Genomic DNA, 23,224 nt, shown 5'->3' with positions numbered 1-23,224 from the left:
GAGTTCTTTCAGTCGGGCAGCATAGGACAGATTTTTGAGACCCTTTATCCTTTTGGTGAGGAACTTTTGTGGCCTCTCCAGCTGCTGCAAGTGTCGGGTCAGATACATTCCGAATGGGGCATTGTACTCAATCATTGGTCTGATGAGTGATGAGTAAAGGGAGACTATGACCTCCCTTGATCTAGATGAGAATCCCTTCATGATAAGGTGGGCAATGTAGAAGGTCTTCCTAACTACTTTAGCTACATGGGTGTCGAATGACAGACTACTATCAACCTGGGTCCCCAGGTCCCTGATAACTTCTTCTTCTGTGCTCAGTGGATTGCCACCTATTTGGTAGCTAGGGGTAACCTTGTTTTTCCCGAAGGGTATGACTATGCATTTTTTGGCATTTAACTTTAGGCCGTGGCTCTGGCACCAGTTATCCGTTTCTGTGAGACCCTTCTGAAGGATATCTGTGTCAGATGTGTTTTCTACTATGGCCCAGTTTGCAGTCATCTGCAAACTTTGTCAGCCATAACCCTCCTGTGTTTGCTTGTACTTCGGAAAAGTAGATGCCAAACAAGAGTGGGCCCAGGACTGAGCCCTGTGGGACACCACTTGTGACAGGCTTTGAGTCTGACATGGCGCCAGCAACTCTGACCCTGTGGGTTCTGTCACTCAGCCAGTTTGCAACCCATCTTGTGATGTATGGGTTAACATTTAAGCTGATGAGTTTTTCAGTGATACCCGAGTGGGGTATTGTATCGATGGCCTTAGCCAGATCGAGGTAGGCTGTATGGACTGCCTTTCCCTCATCAATGGCTTTGGTGACTGTTTCGAAAAAGTCAACCAAGTTTAAAAGGCATGATCTGCCTTTGACAAAGCCAAACTGGGTTGGATCCAAAGTCTGCAAATTCCCTATGTCTTTATTTATGAGGTCCATTATGATCCTCTCCATGGCTTTGCAGATAAGGCTTGTCAAGCTAATGGGCCAGTAATTTCCAGGGTCTGTGGAGGCACCACCTTTGTGAAGTGGGACCACAGTTGCAGTGCGCCACTCCTGGGCATGTATCCAGAGGTAAGACTTTGATTAAACAGCTGTCCTAGCTGTGGGTTTAATTCCTCATTGAGTTCGTGGAGCACACAGCCGGGGACACCATCAGGTCCCATGGATGCTGTGTTTTTTGCTTTGGAGAGAGCAGTTCTCACTTGGGCACTGGAGATGTTTGGGGGGCTGCACTCGTTTGGTATAGATATCTCTCCTTTTGGGGGGGAGGGGGGGAGAAGTTTGCACTGAACCGGTCAGCCAGTATATAATGCTTTGTGGTTGTCTTTAGAATCAGTGGTGATTTTGTTTTCGTAACTAGCTTTGGAAGATTTTATGAGAGATCTCAGCTTCTTACTGAGGCTGATCAGGGAGTTCCTCCAGTCGTGGGATTTTACTCTTCCTTTGCAACAGTTTCTTTATTCTGTTGTAGAGTTTGTTTATGGCAGGGGACCTCCAGATTGGCTTCCTTTTGTTGGAGGATAGCATCTTGGTTCTGTTAGGGATTGCACGATCCATGCACTTGTGTAAGTGCTTATAAAGTGCATTTGTATAGGATTTAGCAGTCGTACATCTATTGTCTGTCAGCATGGATGTTGTGAAGTTTGCCACTTCTGTCTTAAAAAGCGTTAAGTTGGCTTTGGAGAAATTTTTTACAGTGGTTTCCCTAATGGGGGGTGGGGGTGGGATGTGGATGTCTAGGGTGATTAGCTTGTGGTCGGATCTGACGAATGAGGAATTGACCTCTGGTGTGGAACACCGGTTGCCCATGTTGGTAATGACCAGGTCTAGGATATTGCTGCCCCTGGTGGGGGTGTGCATAAGTTGATCCAAGGCATTGGAATTTATGAATTCCAAAAAACGTTGAGCACAAGAGTTGGTACATGAGTAGTTTTCCCAGTTGATGGTGGGGTAGTTGAAATTGCCCATTAATAGGGTGATAGGTTGTACCCTAATATTTTCCAGGGGCATGGTGGGGGATCTGTAGCAAGCTACAATTTGGATTGCGGTCTTGCCCAGAGTTAGTTGCACTTGGATAATCTCGGATGCATTATGCTGAGCACCTAGCCTGGAGATGTGGATATCCTTAATGAATATGGACACGCCTCTGCCTTTAGTGTTTTGGTCCAGGTTAGGTGGCCGAAAGGTGTGGTATGAATTATAGCCTGGTAATGCAGGGGTGCTCTCTGAAGCCTTGAACCAGGTCTCTGTTACTGCACAGATGTCGATGTTCTCCATTTTAAGGAGTGCCTCGAGTGAGTGCATTTTGAGGTTTAGACTTCTAGCATTGAGTACCATTACCCTCAGATTTCGCTTGCTTGTACCTGTTACTGTGGTGAATTTGTCATTTGAACCTTGCCTATAAAAGGCACTATAGGGGTGGCAAGAGCCTTAGCCAGTCTCCGGAATCTCAAGAGTGACAGGCGCAGGCCATCTCTGGTAAAGCATAGTGGTTTGTTGATCATGTCATCTCAGGCAGACAGATACTGGATCCCCCTAGAATGACACCAGAAGTTTAGCCAATTGTTGAAGTCAATCATTTTGTCCTTGTACTGTGGCATAATTCTGGGTGATGACAGAATGCTACTCAAGGCTAGGGTCATACCTGCCTAGGCTACAAGATCGGACAGCTCCTCCATGTCTCTTTTCATGTAGTCCAGGGATGTACATCTCAGGTCATTCACACCAACATGGACAATGACAGAGTCATAATTGTACTTGTTGTGGAGTGACCCGAGTGTGTGCATTATGTGGCAGATCCTGGCATCTGACAGGCAGCTGACAGTAACTTTCTCATTGTTTAGCCTGGTGAGTGGAACATTAGTGTGCCTGAATATAGAGTCACCTATAACTAGTGTTGGATACGTTGTTATACCTTATGGGCTGTGGTTGAGTCACACACTGAGTTTGTGTGCTATGTGTCATTTGAGTTGTGTTTGGGAGTGGAGGTTGCTTGCATTTCTGCTTTGGAGGTCTCTGTTGCTTGGGTAGATTTTTATTGAGAGCCTCCACAAATGTAGGTGTGTGTTTTGTGTTTCTATGTGTGTGCTTTGGTGGTGTAGATTTTGAGGGACTATGTGATGAGTGTGATGCTGTGCAAGTGTTTACCTTCTCCTCTTGACTGTCTAGTCCAGTCTCAGGTGAAGAGAGCTTTGCTTCCAGTTTAGCTATATAAGTGCATCTCTCACAGGTTGTAGTGTTGGGTGGTAGGTGAAGAGGGTTGTCTGTGTACATGAGGCAATTGCTGCATTGCCCCAAGATGTCCAGATTCATCAGGTAGACAGGAGAAAACACCGGGAGCTGACACTTAGACATACCTGGATAGGTGCTTATTTATTAAGTACTAAAACTATTTTCCTCTAGACAAGTGAGGAAAGTTGAGTGCTGTAGTAATTTGTAGCTTATTTAGTGCTTACAATGAGTTCTGAACCAGTGCTGAGCTCAAAGAAACAGATTTGAGTGTTGAAACTAAAAAGCTGGCTACTTCTAAGGAACACAATTACGCTAGAAGTCTTCCCTCCAACACAGAAAGGCTTGGGAGCTCAGAGACTTACAAACAGTCCTGGATACAGCAAATCTGTATCTGGACTAGATGACTTACAGGAAAGGCAGGAAACAAGTTTAGAAATTTTTTTTTTGTAAAGTGGAAAGTAGGATGAGAAACTAAGTGGGTTGGCCATCTCAAATGTTCTCTGTGGATTAGGTAATGACACTAGACTGGGAGAAGTGTCCCAGATCAAATTTACAGTAGGGTTGGGCAACTGCAAAGCCGCCAAGTATAAGAACAAGATACCAACAGGGTGGGTGAGTGGGTGGGAAACAGTATGATGCACTCCTTGGCAGGAAGTCATAACAAAAAACCCAAACTGATGCTTAATAAATGTAGACAATATCCAGTTAATACCTCACACACAGTGAAACTAGCAAGAAAAGTATGCAGCAGACAATAAAAGTGCTATAAATAACTCGTAAAAATAAGCAAAAAAAAGGATACTTAATGTTATATATTACAGATCCAAGTTTGCTCAGTGCCCTTCCTCCGATTAGCTCAGTGTGAAATGGCAGAAACACTCACAAGTTAACCTCTTAGCTGAAACCTGAAACAATTTAAAAAAAAAGCTCAAAAGAACCAATGAGGTGTTTACTCCAAGCCATAAGTCCAGGTAACCCCAATCAGCCAATGACCATAAACAATCCCCTCTCACTGAAATGCAGTATGGCTTTGGCTAAACTAAGATGGCCTTGAACATGTGCTCAGACACACAGCCTCCACAACAACTAGGCCCAAAACACAAGCCTGAATATGGACAATGCTACAAATACCCACACTACTTAGGCCCAAAACACACGCCTGAGTATGGGCAATGCTACAAATACCCACACTACTTATGTAGAAAAAAACTGCAGAAATGTCTATCACAGTAGAAGAGCAGCAGTGAGCCTTTAAAGGAAAATTTTAAATAGATAAAGGAGCAAGGAGACTCTAGAGAAAGCTTCTAACTGCAAACACATTATATGATACACTCCTTGGCAGGAAATCAGAACAAAAACCCAAACAGATGCTTAATAAATGTTGACAATATCCAATTAATACCTCACACACAGTGAAACTAGCTAGAAAAGTATGCAGCAGACAATAAAAGTGCTATAAATAACTTGTAAATATAAGCAAAAAACAAGATACTTAATGTTATATATTACAGATCCAAGTTTGCTCAGTGCCCTTCCTCCGATTAGCTCAGTGTGAAATGGCAGAAACACTCACAAGTTAACTTCTTAGGTAAGTTGAAACCTGAAACAACTTTAAAAAAAAGCTTGAAAGAACCAATGAGCTGCTTACTCCAAGCCATAGTCCAGGTAACCCCAGTCACACAATGACCATAAACAATCACCTCTCACTGAAACTCAGTATGGCTTTGGCTAAACTACGATGGCCTTGAACATGTGCCCATACACACAGCCTCCACAACAACTAGGCCCAAAACATAAGCCTGAATATGGATAATGCTACAAATGCCTGCACTACTTAGGCCCAAAACACAAGCCTGAATATGGACAATACTACAAATACCCACACTACTTAGGTAGAAAAAAACCTGCAGAAATGTCTATCACAGCAGAAGAGCAGCAGTGAGCCTTTAAAAGAAAATTTTAAACAGATGAAGGAGCAAGGAGACTCTAGAGAAAGCTTAAAACTACAATCAAGTTATATGATACACTCCTTGTCAGGAAATCAGAACAAAAACCCAAACAGATGCTTAATAAATGTAGACAATATCCAATTAATACCTCACACACAGTGAAACTAGCTAGAAAAGTATGCAGCAGACAATAAAAGTGCTATAAATAACTTGTAAAAATAAGCAAAAAACAGGATACTTAATGTTATACATTACAGATCCAAGTTTGCTCCGTGCCCTTCCTTCGATTAGCTCACGTAATTATCTCTTTCAGGAAGTCATACAGGTATTGATAAGATTAAAGGTGCAAGTAAGCTGTAACCTCATCAATGTCATGTTTTTACTGAGCAGATATGGTGTTGGTCTATGCAGTCTGCATTAGCGTAATACCACCCTTGTTTCATTACTGTTCCTTGTATGTGCATATAACAATGCCACAATAAGTTCTAGGGAACAGACCTTTGCTTTATGGTATTCAAAAACATATTTGGGTTTGCAAAGACCTGCTTGGACATTAAAAGGGACTGCCCCCTCACCATTTCATTTGTCCATTTCTTATTAAATGCTATATTTGGTGACACATTAGTATGGCAGGCTGTTTTGTAAGCCAGTCTGCTTATCTAACCCTGCTATTTGGTATCTTATTAATTTTGTATGATATCTGGGCCAAATAAAGGATCATAGAAGCCATTCTGTGCATATATCAGCAGCAAATCTCTATAGAGCTGTGGCTGACAGTCTGGTGAAATTCCTGCCTTTGGGCTGAGAGGGGTGGAGGGGATGGCAGTTTTGATCACATTCCCTAAAACCAAAACAGCTGTTTTGCTGCACACGGGGTTCTACTCTTAGCCACCTTTTATCTATGTATTAGAGAGATCTCATAGGTTACAAGCATCTGGGAGAATGCAGTTTCATTACAAGCACCCTCTTCAAGTCCCTGAATATCATATCACAACTACATTGGCTTTAATGAAGAATTTTATTGCCCGTCATTTCATTGTTTGATATGCAATGAGTTGGATGTATGTTTCAAGGGATAGAGACCTGAGCAGATGGAAGCTTCTAGAGGATCCATTGTTTGTGAACTGCAGGTATAGTTCAAGTTGTTTGTTTTCTGCAATGGAATGATGAAGACGAGGGACAATTGCAATTTTTTATTCTCTCCAGTGGTGCTTCTGCTTTCTTTGTTGTTTGGCAATTATTGAGTAATTAAATTTAAATAAGGTACATGTGGGGTAACTTCCACCCCACAGCGAAAACAACCAAACTCCTTATTGTAATTTCTGAAACTCATAAGTGCAAACCGCAGAATTATCAAAAAGTATGCTAGGGTATGGCAAATGTCGAACCTCAATGTTCTTCTTTAAAGTTACTTTTTGCAGGAGGCAAGACCTTCACACCTGTCAGACTTATTTATAACAAATCCAAGATTTCCATATCTCAAAGAAAATGCAACATGCAAAAATATCAATCTTGGACTTGGTATATGCAAGCTCAGCTTTTTTTTTTGGTCAGTCAGTCATTCTTTTCCAGGACTTGCACAATGAGAACTGGAATATAAATGGTTACAAAAACATTTTACTGTTAATACAACATTAATGATTATGCTGCAGCACTGGTCATTTACTGATATACTTTATTTTATTTATTTACATTTGTTTATACTGATATACTTGGTTTTAGCATTAGGGTTTTTGATATTTGTCATTGGATCCTATACTTCTTGTCTGCTTTTACTGCCCTAGGTATTATACAATATTATTTGTTCTATCGTTCAACTTGTTCACACCTAGCAACAGCCATTTAACTCAGTGTCAGATTATTGGTGGCTGGCAAGATAGATAGCAATTGCCTGGAGTTTAGAGTTAAAGTAAATTTAAATTGAGAAAAATATTTTAAATTGAGCAACTAAGATAGCTTTCTGTCTTACTTGCTCAATTAAATCATTTTGTCCCATTTAAAACGCTCCTTTATGGCACTGAATGCTGTAAATTCAGCACTATGATTAAGTTATATTGAAACAGTAGTACTGTGTGTGGTCTGTCATTCAAGCACTGTAGGGTTAACAGTAGTACTGTTTGTGGTCTGTCATTCAAGCACTGTAGGGTTAACAGTAGTACTGTGTGGTCTGTCATTCAAGCACTGTAGGGTTAACAGTAGTACTGTCTGTGGTCTGTCATTCAAGTACTGTAGGGTTAACAGTAGTACTGTGTGGTCTGTCATTCAAGCACTGTAGGGTTAACAGTAGTACTGTTTGTGGTCTGTCATTCAAGCACTGTAGGGTTAACAGTAGTACTGTGTGGTCTGTCATTCAAGCACTGTAGGGTTAACAGTAGTACTGTGTGTGGTCTGTCATTCAAGCACTGTAGGGTTAACAGTAGTACTGTGTGTGGTCTGTCATTCAAGCACTGTAGGGTTAACAGTAGTACTGTTTGTGGTCTGTCATTCAAGCACTGTAGGGTTAACAGTAGTACTGTTTGTGGTCTGTCATTCAAGCACTGTAGGGTTAACAGTAGTACTGTGTGTGGTCTGTCATTCAAGCACTGTAGGGTTAACAGTAGTACTGTGTGTGGTCTGTCATTCAAGCACTGTAGGGTTGATTGAGACAAGGCAGGCCTAAAGACTAATTCTGCAGAAGTAAAACAGAAAAAGCAAATCACGATTAGAACTCTAGGACTGGATAAGTTAATGAGAAAGAAAGTGAAGCACTAAATGGAGATAGTCTTAACTTATAAATAGCTTACATTATAGCATCAACAAGACATCTGCTAGCAACTTCTTCCTCTGATTCTAAGTGTGTGTGTGTGTGTGTGTGTGTGTGTGTGTGTGTGTGTGTGTGTGTGTGTGTGTGTGTGTGTGTGTGTGTGTGAGCATGTTTGTGGTTGCACTGGTTTGGGGGGGGGGGGGGTTGATTACTTTACATGCCATTTGAGACCAAGTTTATACTAAATTATTCTGTTTGTCTTACTAACCATTGCTTCTAGTACCCCTGTAAGGAATATGTATGTGTGTATTGCTGAAACAAAATAAAGAAAACGGTATAAAACCTTGCTGTCATTGAAACTATTACTGTCATGTCATATCATGTTCCTATTTTTCTTTCACTTATCTCTGTTTTCCTCTTGTCTTTTTCCCCTCTTTCTTGATATTTGCACTTAAGGCTCACCCAATTACTAACATTGCACTATTTTGTTTTTTAGACATAAAATGCAATCAGGCTGTCAGCATAAATGGAAATGGAACAGTAATATACCCAACAAATCCCGTGGTTGGCAGCGTCCTCAAGTACATTTGCCCACATGGATTCTGGCCCTATCCAGTCAGCTGGAGGGTTTGCTTAAAGGATGGACAGTGGTCTCCACTTCAGAATTCCTTTTTTGAAAAGGCAGTGACTGCCGTGTGCAGGCGTATGTATCTTTTCTGACTGTTATAACACCAAGTCCTTCTTTTCCTTTGAAACAGGCATCTTTTACACTGTGTTGGACTATTTATTTGATTTAAAGTGTGTGTGTGTGTGTGTGTGTGTGTGTGTGTGTGTGTGTGTGGCTAAGAGGCTATACTGGTTATGTTAGTTCAGCTGCAGGTTTTGAATGTAATGTGTGGAAAGCAATAGAAAAAAAAAATCCATGGAGGTTACTGTATGTCCTTAGTAATATTAAATGCTACCATATTTATAGGTGCTCTATGGTCCCTTGTTGCAAGAGATGGCACTGCGTCTACTAAAATAATTTCACCCAGCATTTCAAAAACACATGCTTTTTCTGAAATATGATTGTTTTGAATGGTTATTTGTCTGATGCAAGTTTCAAAAACATGTGATTTGGCATAACTAATTATATGCAAATAGGCAACTCAAAAGGAGACCAGTTATGGTAATACAGGAAAAAATAAATGTGGAGGAAACAGAGAACCCACACCTGCCATGCAACTGTCTGTGCTTATTGTCCCCCTTTCATAATATTATTAATTCCAAGGTCACTGTCATCTTAAAGAAATGGGCATTACTCCCACTGTAACACTCCCACACCTGCCATGCAAGGGTCTGTGCTTATTGTCCCCCTTTCATAATATTATTAATTCCAAGGTCACTGTCATCTTAAAGAAATGGGCATTACTCCCACTGTAATACTCCTAGTGAATCAAAGAGTTACATCCACACATTCTCAAATGAAGAATGTAAGATGTTAACACACATAAATGCATACATAGACATACATACATACACATGCATGCACACAGTTTGTCGCTAGTTTTTGAACTGTAAATTTTTCAACATTTAACAAAAACAGTGTTTAGTAGAAAAGACAAAAATACTGATTTCACTAAGAAGAGCTCAATGAAGCAAGATTTTTGAGTCTTGATTCATTAAACCACCCAGCTGCCAATTTCAACACTATGTTTGCATTTTACAAGAGTCAAATAGTTCACCATTAGCTGCCACTGGGGAAATGTACAACTAGATTAGCCATAGTTTCCTGAATGTGGTTGCAATTTGCTACTGCCCACAGGAAGAGCAACATCATAGTTGGTTCTAATAAATTTGGAAGTGCAGAGAAGTTTCACTAAAATGTTTCGTATAGGAAAACAAAATGCCAAAAAGACACTGAAATACCTATTTCTATTATGTAAGCTGGCATGTTATATGACATGTGGCTTCTGTTCTACCCTCTTTCAGTAGTACAGATTCCTTGTTGCCCTCAACATTTAGCATGTTAAAAGATTTTGTTGTTTGCAGAACTTCTTCATTTCCAGTTTCCTGCCTGTCTCTTCCTCTCTTCCTTCTTAACTACCCCTAGATGAGTTAACTGTCTCCACTGTGTTCACTGTTCTGTTGTATCCAGTCCCCTTCCTCTCTTCCTTCTTAACTGCCCCTAGATGAGTTAACTGCCTCCACTCTGTTCACTGTTCTGTTGTGTCCAGTCCCCTTTCCCTCTGTTCACTGTTCTGTTGTGTCCAGTCCCCTTCCTCTCTTCCTTCTTAACTGCCCCTAGATGAGTTAATTGCCTCCACTGTGTTCACTGTTCTGTTGTATCCAGTCCCCTTCCTCTCTTCCTTCTTAACTGCCCCTAGATGAGTTAACTGCCTCCACTGTGTTCACTGTTCTGTTGTGTCCAGTCCCCTTCCTCTCTTCCTTCTTAACTGCCCCTAGATGAGTTAATTGCCTCCACTGTGTTCACTGTTCTGTTGTATCCAGTCCCCTTCCTCTCTTCCTTCTTAACTGCCCCTAGATGAGTTAACTGCCTCCACTGTGTTCACTGTTCTGTTGTGTCCAGTCCCCTTCCTCTCTTCCTTCTTAACTGCACCTAGATGAGTTAACTGCCTCCACTCTGTTCACTGTTCTGTTGTGTCCAGCCCCCTTTCCCTCTGTTCACTGTTCTGTTGTGTCCAGTCCCCTTCCTCTCTTCCTTCTTAACTGCCCCTAGATGAGTTAATTGCCTCCACTGTGTTCACTGTTCTGTTGTATCCAGTCCCCTTCCTCTCTTCCTTCTTAACTGCCCCTAGATGAGTTAACTGCCTCCACTGTGTTCACTGTTCTGTTGTGTCCAGTCCCCTTCCTCTCTTCCTTAACTGCCCCTAGATGAGTTAACTGCCTCCACTCTGTTCACTGTTCTGTTGTGTCCAGTCCCCTTCCTCTCTTCCTTCTTAACTACCCTTAGATGAGTTAACTGCCTCCACTCTGTTCACTGTTCTGTTGTGTCCAGTCCCCTTCCTCTCTTCCTTCTTAACTACCCCTAGATGAGTTAACTGCCTCCACTCTGTTCACTGTTCTGTTGTGTCCAGTCCCCTTCCTCTCTTCCTTCTTAACTGCCCCTAGATGAGTTAACTGCCTCCACTCTGTTCACTGTTCTGTTGTGTCCAGCCCCCTTTCCCTCTGTTCACTGTTCTGTTGTGTCCAGCCCCCTTTCCCTCTGTTCACTGTTCTGTTGTGTCCAGCCCCCTTTCCCTCTGTTCACTGTTCTGTTGTGTCCAGCCCCCTTTCCCTCTGTTCACTGTTCTGTTGTGTCCAGCCCCCTTTCCCTCTGTTCACTGTTCTGTTTTGTCCAGCCCCTTTCCCTCTGTTCACTGTTCTGTTGTGTCCAGCCCCCTTTCCCTCTGTTCACTGTTCTGTTGTGTCCAGCCCCCTTTCCCTCTGTTCACTGTTCTGTTGTGTCCAGCCCCCTTTCCCTCTGTTCACTGTTCTGTTGTGTCCAGTCCCCTTCCTCTGTTCACTGTTCTGTTGTGTCCAGCCCCCTTTCCCTCTGTTCACTGTTCTGTTGTGTCCAGCCCCCTTTCCCTCTGTTCACTGTTCTGTTGTGTCCAGCCCCCTTTCCCTCTGTTCACTGTTCTGTTGTGTCCAGCCCCCTTTCCCTCTGTTCACTGTTCTGTTGTGTCCAGCCCCCTTTCCCTCTTATTTCCATCTGAACCTTCTCCCACTTCATCGTAATCTCTCGTTTTTGTGCATGACGTAATAAGGTTATTTCTTCCTCATTTGGCCCTGAATATGCTTATCCCACTCTTAAGAGTAGTCATATTGTTTGTTTAAATGCCTGGCTTTTCACTGATCTTCATTCCAGCCCATTTATGCTCTATGTCGCTTTTCATCCACCCCATTAATAACACCAGTTTCCAGTCTTTTCAATTTTTTTCTACGTTTTACTTGATTTTAGCCTCTTAAGCAAGCATGGTTTCAAGTTGCACCTATCTCTGTTCCATTCAGATGCCGGTTCACTCTACGATTATTTCCTCCCGTGCTCCTCTTGCCTTAAGACAGACCCAGGTCATGTAGATCATACTGACATCATCTTTTTCACATCTTCAAAACATCTTCATCTACCCCCAGACCCAAGGGAATGTAGAACCATCGGTGTGCTAGTCTGTCTTGATAATCCATATTTGTTCTCACTGCATTTAAAGAATAACATATTTCTATTACTTGTTGCTTCTCTCCTTCATTCATCAGACATTTCTTTTCTAGCCATTCTCTTTCTTTTTATATTGTTCCCCTCTATCATTCCACAGTTCTGCTTGCAATGGATTTTAGCAGCCCTTTTTATCCCAGTCTGCCCTTATTCCTTATGTTGTGTGATCTTCCGCTCCTCATTATCTTTAAGATGCATTTTCACCAATGAATATCATCTGTCTCAACATTTTTCTTTACTTCCCCTGCATGCTGCACCGCTGAGTAAGTCTCCATACTCCCAGTTTTATACAATGTTCCTTTAGACCCAGTCATCTCTATAATTGTCTTCTTCCCATAAGCCCTCCTCATTTTCCCAATTTCTATTTGATATTATTTCTTGCTTATTCCCTACTTGCTTTTCTGTATCATTAACTCTAATGCAATCAGTTCCATCCACCGTCCTTCTTCTTCCTCTTTTATTATTTATTAATAGCCTTGCTGCAACACTCTTCCTGATCTACACATGTCCTGCCTTTTAGTCTCTGGTTTATGTTATAAGACATATATTGATCATCAGATAGAGGTAAATTGCTTCCCCTGCCAAATAAATCTCTTACTACCTGTCAGGATTTCAGTTGCCATCATTTTCCTTTGTCCTACTTTAATAGCTCTACATTTTTTTTTAATGTTTTCTTCTACAGATCATCCGTGTTGTTTTCCCACATTTCTCCAAAAATGATTCCACCTCCCCACTTTAAACATCATAAGTTGCCCTTGCTTGTCAGATATATTCATCTCCTTTTTTTATTAAGCCTAAATAGTTAGCCTAATATTTCATCTACAGCCTGTCTATCCGCTTTCCACCACAGAACAGTGCTAGTCAAATCAGCATAGTTTTTCTTGTTGCATTAATATAATCACCCAAAGACATTAAGATGTATGTTTTTTTCCAAATCATTTTCCTTCTCAACTCCCACTCATGACAAACATTGAAATGAAGGAACCCCCCCCACCACATACCACATCCAAATCCCTCCACCACATACCACATCCAAATCCCTCTTTTTCTGATGGCACCCTATTAATTAGTATTTCGTGGTGTATACTACATAGCTTTTATCCACCTTCTAAGCCTCTCTTTATTCTTCTTTTATTTATTTAGTGATAACCCCAAACCACCTTTTATACCCAGGTGACATTTTTAAGTAGAATAAGACAGATCCTGCCATATCTGGATTTAACTTTTCATCTTTGCCCATTACATTCACAGCAAACACCAGTTGTTCGTGAACTGCCTTCGTTAATAAATGCCACTTAACCCTTCTGAGCATACTTTGACATCACTTTCACTGTTCTTCCTGCCAGTGCTTTTTATAGAATGTTTTCATCAATGTTAGTTAGGGAAACTGGTCTAAAGTGTAAAGGTCCTAATATTTCCCTCCTTTCTTTTGATAGCAATACTGCTTTTCCTTGCCTCATTTACCATGTTAACTTTTTATCTTTCTCTCACATGGATTAATTCCCTTAGCTAATTTATATGTCTCATCACACCCACTATTATATTCGGTTGGATTCCCACTTAACCCTGCAATTTTAACTTGTTTTTGCCTTCCTGAGTCCATCTGCTGTAATTTCTTCAGACAGACTCTGTTTTGCTTCCTCCATTATTTTTCCATTTCCCGACCTCCTCTAATCCTTCTGCCCATTTCTGAACTTAGACGGGTAGAATTGTTTAGATAATTTATTTTTTTGGTACATTTTGTTCCAGTGCCTGCCAACCATCAAGTCTCCAGTCACGAGACTCAGCCTGTTCATTCCCATATGATGGATGTACTTAGGGGTGAGCCATCTTGTGGAGGCTATCATTCAGATAGCCATGAGGGGTCCTTGTGCCCCTACTTAATGTGGTCCTCCTGTTTCAGTCCTGCAAGGTGCACACCTTTCATCCTCCACCAGTTAGGTCAGACTTTCACCCCATTCTGGGGATGTATAGTAATCTGTCTTGCAGGGAACAAAATGGTGCATATTCCCAGGAGATTCAAATCATCTAGCATGTGAGTAATGACGGCATTTCTATATTAATCCCTAATACTACCCCTGGAGAGTGACATGTGCACCTGCATCACCCCAGGTACTACTAACGCCCTTTTATCTGCACATGCATACTCCCTCACATTTACAGACATGGTGTAGTATTGCTGATTTGGGTAGCTGCAGCACATGTTGCTTGTAGTCGCTCATAATACTGACACCTGCTTTCCATGTTCTGGGCTCCTTTCTTAGTACTGGAGTAGTAGAACAGCCTGTCGGGAACCCTCATCCCTGCCCCCACCTTGGATAGGAAAGCTGTAGCTACTTGTTTTCCAACCTCCTCTGCCTGGTTCTTCCAGTTCCCAAAGCCGCTATTCAAACTCAGGTCATCCGGGTTGCAGTTATCGCTCTACGTTACAGCCAGGTGATACTGATGCACTTCTTCCTCTTCTTTTCCAACTATCATCCTCTCCTTCTTCTACGGATGACTGTTCATATTATTTTTCCAGCTCAGATATTTCTCCAACTTGTCACATTGTGCTAACAGAATTTCTTCCCCCTAAGCAGTTTTTTACTCTATTTCATTTCAAATTCTGTTCTTCATTTCTTCTCCATTCTTCATCCTGTACACAGTTTTCTAATTTCTACTACATTTCCTTCAACTTTGTTTTTCTTCCTGCCGTCCTGCACTCTTGCATTAGCTATCCTTTCAAGCCCATTTATTTCATTTCACAGTTCAGTTCCTAACTGTTATACATCTGACTCTGTCCTGTAATCTGTATAATTTGTAGCACAGACTTTCTGTTTCCTGTTCTCTAAATATTTCATACCAGATCCACACATTTCTGTGAAAAAATGTATGCTAAGTTGGGTATGATCCAAGGGATTCATTTCACTTATTTCCACTCAGTTTATAAATCTCATAATATAATCCCTAACAAAACAGTAATCTACTCTGATGTTGTGCCTCCCCTCTTATTTAAGAAAACAAATTATAATTCCTTTTTGTGTTTTTTGCTCCATGTATCATTCTATACCACTTTCCATGTTCCCTCTTTTCATCATTGTAAGTTAATTTATATTTTCCCTTTTGACTTATCATTCCCTGCTCCAGTATAAAACTGACGTTGCCTTCCTCAAGTTGACTAACCTCAACTTCCCCTCCTTCCATTCTGCAGTATTTAGATAACATAGATATCTACAGGTCAGCTAAATCACAAACAGACACAAAATCCCAACTAGAAGATGACTTCTCATCTGTTACACATTGACTTAGCAAGAAATTAATATTAAAATTAATATTAATCCTTAACTCTTAAAAAAAAGTCATACTCTTTGGAACGGTCCTAGAACTGTCCAGACTATCAAAAGCTGCCACCAACAGAATTACCTTTGATTGTATTGAGAATCACCCTAGCAACTATTACCAACTTTAAATAGTTTGGTATATGGATAGAGTGAAAACTTAACTTTCCAATACTACATTATTCATAGAAGGTCTAATATTCAATAGCACTCATCCATCTGCCTCTACCAGTAACCTGAACAACATTAGAAAAAGGGATTCTACAACCTTAGTTAGACTAAGGACTACAGATCACTGACACTTCTAAATTTCACTATAAACAACCTCAGATAGAATCTGTCATTTATTACTTTTCTGTCTTAAAATAAGCACTATCAATCTATTCTTAAAAGAGCAAACTGGCTACCAGCACAGCAAAAATCAGGCCTACTCCTGGGCTGTCCACTACACAAACTCCTGAATTCAAACTAATTTCCAAATCTGGCAGGTAAGCTTATTGTTAGAGAAAAGACATTCATAAAAGACAATCCTTAAAATGCTCACTCCCCAGTAATGCCCCAGGCCATGAAGAGCTGTAGTAACTATAACATCTCAGTTTTAGGGCCCAAAGTCTGGGACCCATCCCAACTGCTGTTAGAGCGTTAAACTCCTTTACCAATTCAGACCAAATATCAAAACACACCCTCTTGTGAATTCTTCAAACAGCAGTAACATAGCCTCCATCAGGAAATATAAAAGGTACTGACCATTACATCATCAATTTATACTGAGTCTGCTCTGGTGTTCTGCTCGACAATGTAACAGTGCAGTACCAGTGCCTCGGACTGCATAACACCGTTCTCGTAATTAAATACTTCTTACCCCCCCCCCCAGCACAGGAAATAGTCTACCACCTTCATATTCCCCATCCCCTGCAGAGCATTAAACCACCCCACCTGTAACCTAAATTGACCTTCTCACCTTCTCACCCTCTCTGTCATTCAAGGCAAGCTATATATTCTTGTTGATTCCCTAAACTATTTAATAGGTAATTTTTAATATGTTTTTTCCTGCAGTGTTTTGAACACAATATATTTTGTTAGCTACAGAGCAGAAACACAATGGCACTCTGTTTTCCTGTTTTACACCATATGTCATTATTTCTTATTACCTACATTATATAATCACAGTCGTACTCTTTATTTCTTGTATTCATTGTCTATAAGTATACAGATGTGTAATAAGTCTTCATGGATTGATGGTTTAACCCTGGTTAACTCTTTGAAATAAATAAATAAGTAAATCCAGACAAAATACCCAAATATACCAGACAATGCTCTGCTCAATGAAACATACAATCCAACAACAAACAAAAGAGCAGAACAAAACGATGGTTCCAGGCTCGATTCAGCAATGGAAACTACTTTATTCAAGAAACAAATGTAAGCGCTTTCAATTAACCAAACTGTTTCTTCAGACGTTGACATACATAATACGGACTCCCATTTAAAATACAGTTTCATCACTTCACCCTCTCATTCCCTTACAAAACAATTAATTCTTAGAGAGACACTTTATAAAATCTTAAAACTTAAAATGCAACATATTTTAGCTATATAAGAAATACATTGAAAATAACGTAAACACATCACTCACAAGAGCATCTACAATTCCAAACTTTTAAAATAGATAGAAACCACTAAAATGTCTAGAAATATGCCTAGAAACTAATATCTAATACTTAGTGCATCAATATAAAAGTTATTCAAACTCAGACCTATAAAAAATATATACAAGCTATATAAAAAACATTTATTACATAGAGAAAACAGTTTTCATTGGGAATCATAGGGTAAATCAATAAACAAATAAATAATCAAATCTGACCCTACCTATGCAAGGGTCTAGGCTTCAATATAGGTCTTATAGGGACTTTGTCATTTAAACCCTTCCCAACATCTGTTCTCATTCTTAAAATTCATCTGGTTTCATTTAACTTTGTCCTATTCCTAACATCACCCATGCTTCCACCCATTTTTATTTTCTCAATGACCAAAAACTTAAACAACTACCATTGTCAATCACATGTTTCGCTAGGGCACTAATTGTATTTTTGTTATTAATATTATACGGATGTTCCTTTACCCTGTCCCTTAATCTTCTACCCGTCTTACCTATATAAAATGATTTACATGCCAAACAATGTGCTAAGTAAACCACATGCATTGTTTCAAAACTGGCTCCTACCTTAAATGTAAACACCTTATTAAAATCTGGGTGATGGAACTGGCCTGACGTGTCTATATATTTACACAAATGACATTTCACACAGGGCATTGTAGCTGTAACAGTATTAATACATTAGGGTAACATAATAATCTTTTTAAAGATTTCATATTCTTAAATACAAACCTAGGGTTGGCCCCTTCACCCTCTCTAATCTGTTCATCGGCTACCAGAACTGGCCAAAACTTCTCATAAATATCAAAATTTGACACCCTCATCCCCTGCCCCTTCACTATATTGTCAAATTTATGAGGGGGTGCATACTCCTTTTGTGTAGCAGACTGTTCCTATGACATTCCTTCTATATACTTTTGTACTCACACTGTTATTGAAGCATATGGATGGAAGTGGGAGTACAAGAGGGCGTCAAGGTTAAGTGTAGAGGAAAATATTTTTAAACAGGAAATAAAGGACCTTGAATGTAGGTTTGTTAAGAGAGGCAATAATAAACAGAAAGTGAGTAGCACATTGAAACAAGTGCAAGAGTTAAGAAGCACGGAGGTCAGGCCATACTTTACTGAAATGTGTTGTAGAGAGACAGATAGGCATAGAACTGGCTGTGAGGGAAATATAACAAGAATGCTGATTTTTTTTTTATTCCAGCAATGTGAGACGGGCTTTAGATATTTAGTACATGAATCAACACTAGACTGGATTCTCACCAATCGCCCATCTTCCACCCATAATTTTGGTACACTACCACACATTCTAAGGGACCACCTCCCAACCTTCTTCAGCAAAGAACAAACTAAACTCACTAGAACTAGCTCTCCTAAACACATCAGATACACTAAAACCTTCAGGGCTGATGACCTTAATATAGCCCTTAAACACTTTAGCTGGTCCCCTCTTTTAACACTTCCTTTAGATGAAGCAGTTGAGTATTTCACCACTATCTTCTTAGGCCTTCTCAATCAACTTGCTCCACTAAGACAGATCTGCACTAAAACCATCTATGCCCCATGGCCTACCAAGAACACTAGGCAACTTATGAAACAAAGGGACAAAGCATGGGGCACCGGGTGCAAAAACAAAACTACTCCTAATAGGCAAACATTCTTACAAATGAAAAACACTAAAAAAAAAAAAACAAATCAGACTAGACAAGCAAAAATACTATACTGAAATTCAAACTAAGCATAATACCCACCCACAAAAGTTCTGGGCTGCTATAAACAGTATTCTCCAACCAGGTAAGTCACTAACTCCTCATCCAAACATAGACACCAACTCTATAAACACAGCCACCTAATTCAATGAGTTCTTTACCAACTCTATATTAAAGCTGTCAACAGACCCACACTCCTCAACCCCCAGTATACTATATAACCCATCAAATAATGCCAACTCCTTCACCCTGTACCAACTTACACCATCTATAGACATCTAACCAAACTTAAACCCACCACCCTAGCAGTAGACAAACTACCTTTCAAATTCCTGCCAAATACAAATAGCTGCCAAAGCCATTTCATACCCAGTTTCTATAATCATTAACAGATCAATCTCAGAACAAAAGGTGCCACTTCTCTGGAAAATCTCCTAAATTATACCAATTCACAAAGGGGGCAACTCCACTGACCTAACAAACAACCGCCCTATAGCTATACTTTCCCCACTGGCTAAAATAATGGAAAAATGTATCCACACCCAGGTCCTAACACATCTCCTTCTCCAGCAATCTTTTTGCCAAAACTCAACATGGATTCCACCCCAACCATAGCACTACCACTGCACTCATCCATTGTAGTAACCTAGTAAATATGCAACACAACAACGGCCAACTAGTGTCTGCAGTTTTCCTTGACTTATCAAAGGCATTTGATACAGTCTCCCATACAAAACTAATAGCATTACTCTCAGAATTAAAACTAACTACCCCCACTCTATTATGGTTTTAGGACTATCTCTCCCAAGGTCTACAAGCTGTTCAGTGGAAAAACTCCCTATCCCCCCTACTTCTGGTAAAACTAGGAGTACCCCCAAGGATCAATCCTAGGACCCCTACCTTTCACTATATTTACAAATAATCTTCACAAAGCCACCCCTCTAGCAAACCTGGTTCAATATGCTGATGACTCCACCTTAATCTTCTCTGCCCCCACTCTCCAACAATTTCAAATAAAGACACAAGAAGCCTTTGCATCCATCGAAACCTGGCTAACAAACTCCCAGCTAATACTAAATCCTAAAAAGACCCAACTTATGCTCTTTCATCCTTCCAAATCAGCAGCACCCACTCCCCCATTCCTCTCTTTCTGCATTAGATAATACCCCCATCTCCCCTGTCACATAAACCAAATTACTAGGGTTCATTATTGACAATAATATAAAATTTGACAAACCTATAGCTCATACAATAACTAAAATCAACAGGTGGTATTCTTTACAGATGTAAAAACTTCCTAACCAGCAACAGTAAAGTTACCCTAGCTCGTACCCATCTCTCTACCTTACTGTATGCTTCTCCTGTCCTAATTAATCTAAACAAGAGCTACAACAAAATAGTCAAATTCGCCACAGACTCTTCATACCGCACCCACCATTGTCAGGCCGTAAAACAGCTTTCCTGGCTTGAACTCCCTAACACCTTAGCTCTAAACCAACTTCTTCTAGCTCACCAAATACCGTACCAACCTGACAACACTTTAGTCATAGCTGACTCTATAGTCAGGCACACTGATATTCCACTCACCAGCATGAACAAGGAGAAAATTATAGTCAGCTGCCTGTTGGGTGCCAGGATCCGCCACATAATGCATGCACTCAAGTCACTCCACAACAAGTACAAATACGACTCTCATTGTCCATGTTGGGAGTGAATGACTTGAGACATACCTCCCTGGACTACATGAAGAGAGACATGGAAGAGCTCTCGGATCATGTGGCCCAGGCAGGTATGACCCTAGTCCTGAGTAGCATCCTGCCTTCGCCTAGAATGATAACTTAGTATAAGGACAAAATGATTGACATCAACAATTGGCTAAGCTTCTGGTGTCATTCAAAGGGGATCCAGTATCTATTTGCCTGGGACGACATGATCGACAGACCACGATGCTTTGCCAGAGATGGTCTGCACCTGTCGCCCCTGGGATTCAGGTTACTGGCTAAGGCTCTTGCCACCCCTATAGTGCCTTTTTTAGGCAAAGTTCAAAGGACAAAACCACCACCATAACATGTACAAGCATTCAAAATCTGAAGGTAATGCTACTCAATGCTAGAAGTCTAAACCTCAAAATGCACTCTATGGAGGCACTCCTAAAAATGTAGAACACTGATATCTGTGCAGTAACTAAGACCTGGTTCAAGGCTCCAGAGAGCACCCCTGCAATTCCAGGCTACAACTCTTACCACACTTTTCAGCCTCCAAACCAGGACCAAAACACTAAAGGTGGAGGAGTGTCCATACTCACCAAGGATATTCACAAAACCAGGCTAGTTGCTCAACACAATGCGTCTGAAATTTTCCAGATGCAGCTAACACTAGTTAAGACTGCAATCCAAATTGTAGCTTGCTACAGATCCCCCACCATGCCCCAAGATTCTCACTACACCTTTCTAAACATACTGGAAAATATTAAGATACAACCAAACACCCTAATACTGGGTGATTTCAACTACCCTGCCATTAACTGGGAAAACTACTCATGTACCAACACCTTTGCCCAACGGTTCTTAAAATTCATAAATTCCAATGTCCTGTATTAACTAATCCTTAGTCCGACCAGGGGCTCCAATACCCTAGACCTGGTCATTACCAACATGGGAAATCGATGCTCCACACCTATGGTCGCCCCCTCAATGGTCAGGTCTGACCACCCTTGACATCCACATCCCACCACCCACTCCCCAGTAAGGAAACCTCCATACAAAACTTCTTCAAAGCCAACTTCATGCTACTCAAGTCAGAAGTGATGAACTTCATGACACTCATGCAGACGAGAACTGAAAGTTCGACTGCTGAATCCTACACAAAGGCACTGTACGAGCACATCCACTCATGCATGAATCATGCCATCCCAAATACAAACAAGATGCTCTCCTCCAAAAAAAGGAAGCCAATCTGGTGGTCCCGTGCCATAAACAAACTTTACAACAAAAGGAAGAAACTGTTGCAGAAAAGAGGAAAATCACTTACCAGCCTCAGTAAGACACAGATCCCTCATAAAATCCTTGAGTTACAAAAATAGAATTGCCAAAGATTCCAGAGACAACCTCAAGGCATTCTATAGCTATGTCAAGAATCTAAATGGCAATGCTCAGATCTGCTCTGAGCTACAACAGAATGACATTAAATATACTGATCCCAAGGATATTGCCAATATCCTGGGAGATCGATTCAGTGCAAACTTCACCCCCTCTCACACCCTAAAGGGCCCATCTCAATACTGAAATATTGCCAAATTCTGGTAAGAACAGTCACACAGGTAAAAAAATGCACTCTCCAAAGCTAAGAATACAGCATTCATGGGACCAGACGACATCCCAGGTTGTGTACTACATGAACTACAAAATGAACTGGCACCTCACCTAAGTGTCATGTTTAATCATAGCCTCACCTCAGGCTTTATGCCCACCGAGTGGCACACAGCTAAAGTTATCCCACTCCACAAGGGGGGATCCACCTTGGATCCTGGGCACTACTGCCCCATTAGTCTAATGAGCCTGATCTGCAAGGCCATGCAACGTATTATCATGGAACTTATAAACAAAGACATTGGCAACCTTCAAACACTGGACCCCATGCAGTTTGGGTTCGTGAAGGGCCAATCTTGTCTCCTGAACCTGATTGACTTCTTCGAATCAGTCTCCAGAGCCATGGACAAGGGTAAGGTGGTCCACACAGCCTATATGGACCTCACCAAGGACTTCAACACCATTCCCCACTCTGGAATCATAGATAAACTTACTAAGATGGGCATTAATTCCTACGTCACTCGATGGGTTGCCAACTGGCTTACTGACAGAACCCACACTGTAAAAGTAGCTGACTCAAAATCCAGCTCCAGACAAGTGACAAGTGGAGTACCTCAGGGTTCAGTCCTGGGACCGCTGTTGTTTGGCATCTATTTCTCTGAAGTACAGGCCAACACTAAGGGACTCTGGCTAACAAAGTTCGCAGATGACTGCAAACTGGGAGCCATTATTGAATCCCCAAATGATGTGGGTATTCTACAAAAGGGCCTTACAGAAACAGATGCTTGGTGCCAGAGCCATGGGCTCAAGCTCAATGCCATGAAATGTATAGTTATCCCCTCTGGGAAAAAACATGTACCCATGAATTACCACATAGGTACACTAAACACCAAAAGTTTGATAAGAGACTTAGGGACACAGGTGGACAGTGGTCTCACCTTTGATAACCACATCGCCACAACAGTCAGGAAATCCATCTATGTGGCACACTTCATCACTAAGGGCTTTTCATCCAGAAAAAAGGAGGCCATTGTCCCACTGTACTGATCCCTCATTAGACCCATTATAGAATACAACACCCCGTTTGGCATGTACCTCTCAAGACATCTGCATCAACT

The 23,224-nt window shown here is 41.0% G+C and overlaps 1 protein-coding gene and 1 long non-coding RNA gene across 2 annotated transcripts in view; one reads left to right on the top strand and one right to left on the bottom strand.

Annotated features, from left to right (window-relative positions):
* LOC122813824 (complement factor B-like) overlaps window positions 1–23,224 on the top strand; it is a 436,913-nt gene that overhangs the window by 6,528 nt on the left and 407,161 nt on the right. The window contains exon 2 of the mRNA XM_044086351.1: window positions 8,409–8,615. Coding sequence (XP_043942286.1) covers window positions 8,409–8,615 — 207 coding nt within the window. The remainder of the gene's footprint in view (window positions 1–8,408; window positions 8,616–23,224) is intronic.
* The window catches only part of LOC122813825, a 176,571-nt gene that overhangs the window by 79,311 nt on the left and 74,036 nt on the right, over window positions 1–23,224 (bottom strand). The gene's annotated exons all lie outside the window — the stretch shown is intronic.

The sequence above is a fragment of the Protopterus annectens genome, chromosome 10.part0 (assembly GCF_019279795.1).
Source record: "Protopterus annectens isolate FY-2018-M chromosome 10.part0, PAN1.0, whole genome shotgun sequence".
NCBI lineage: Eukaryota > Metazoa > Chordata > Ceratodontiformes > Protopteridae > Protopterus > Protopterus annectens.
The sequence above is the reverse complement of the archived record's forward strand: the minus strand, read 5'-3'. Positions and strand labels throughout refer to the sequence as shown.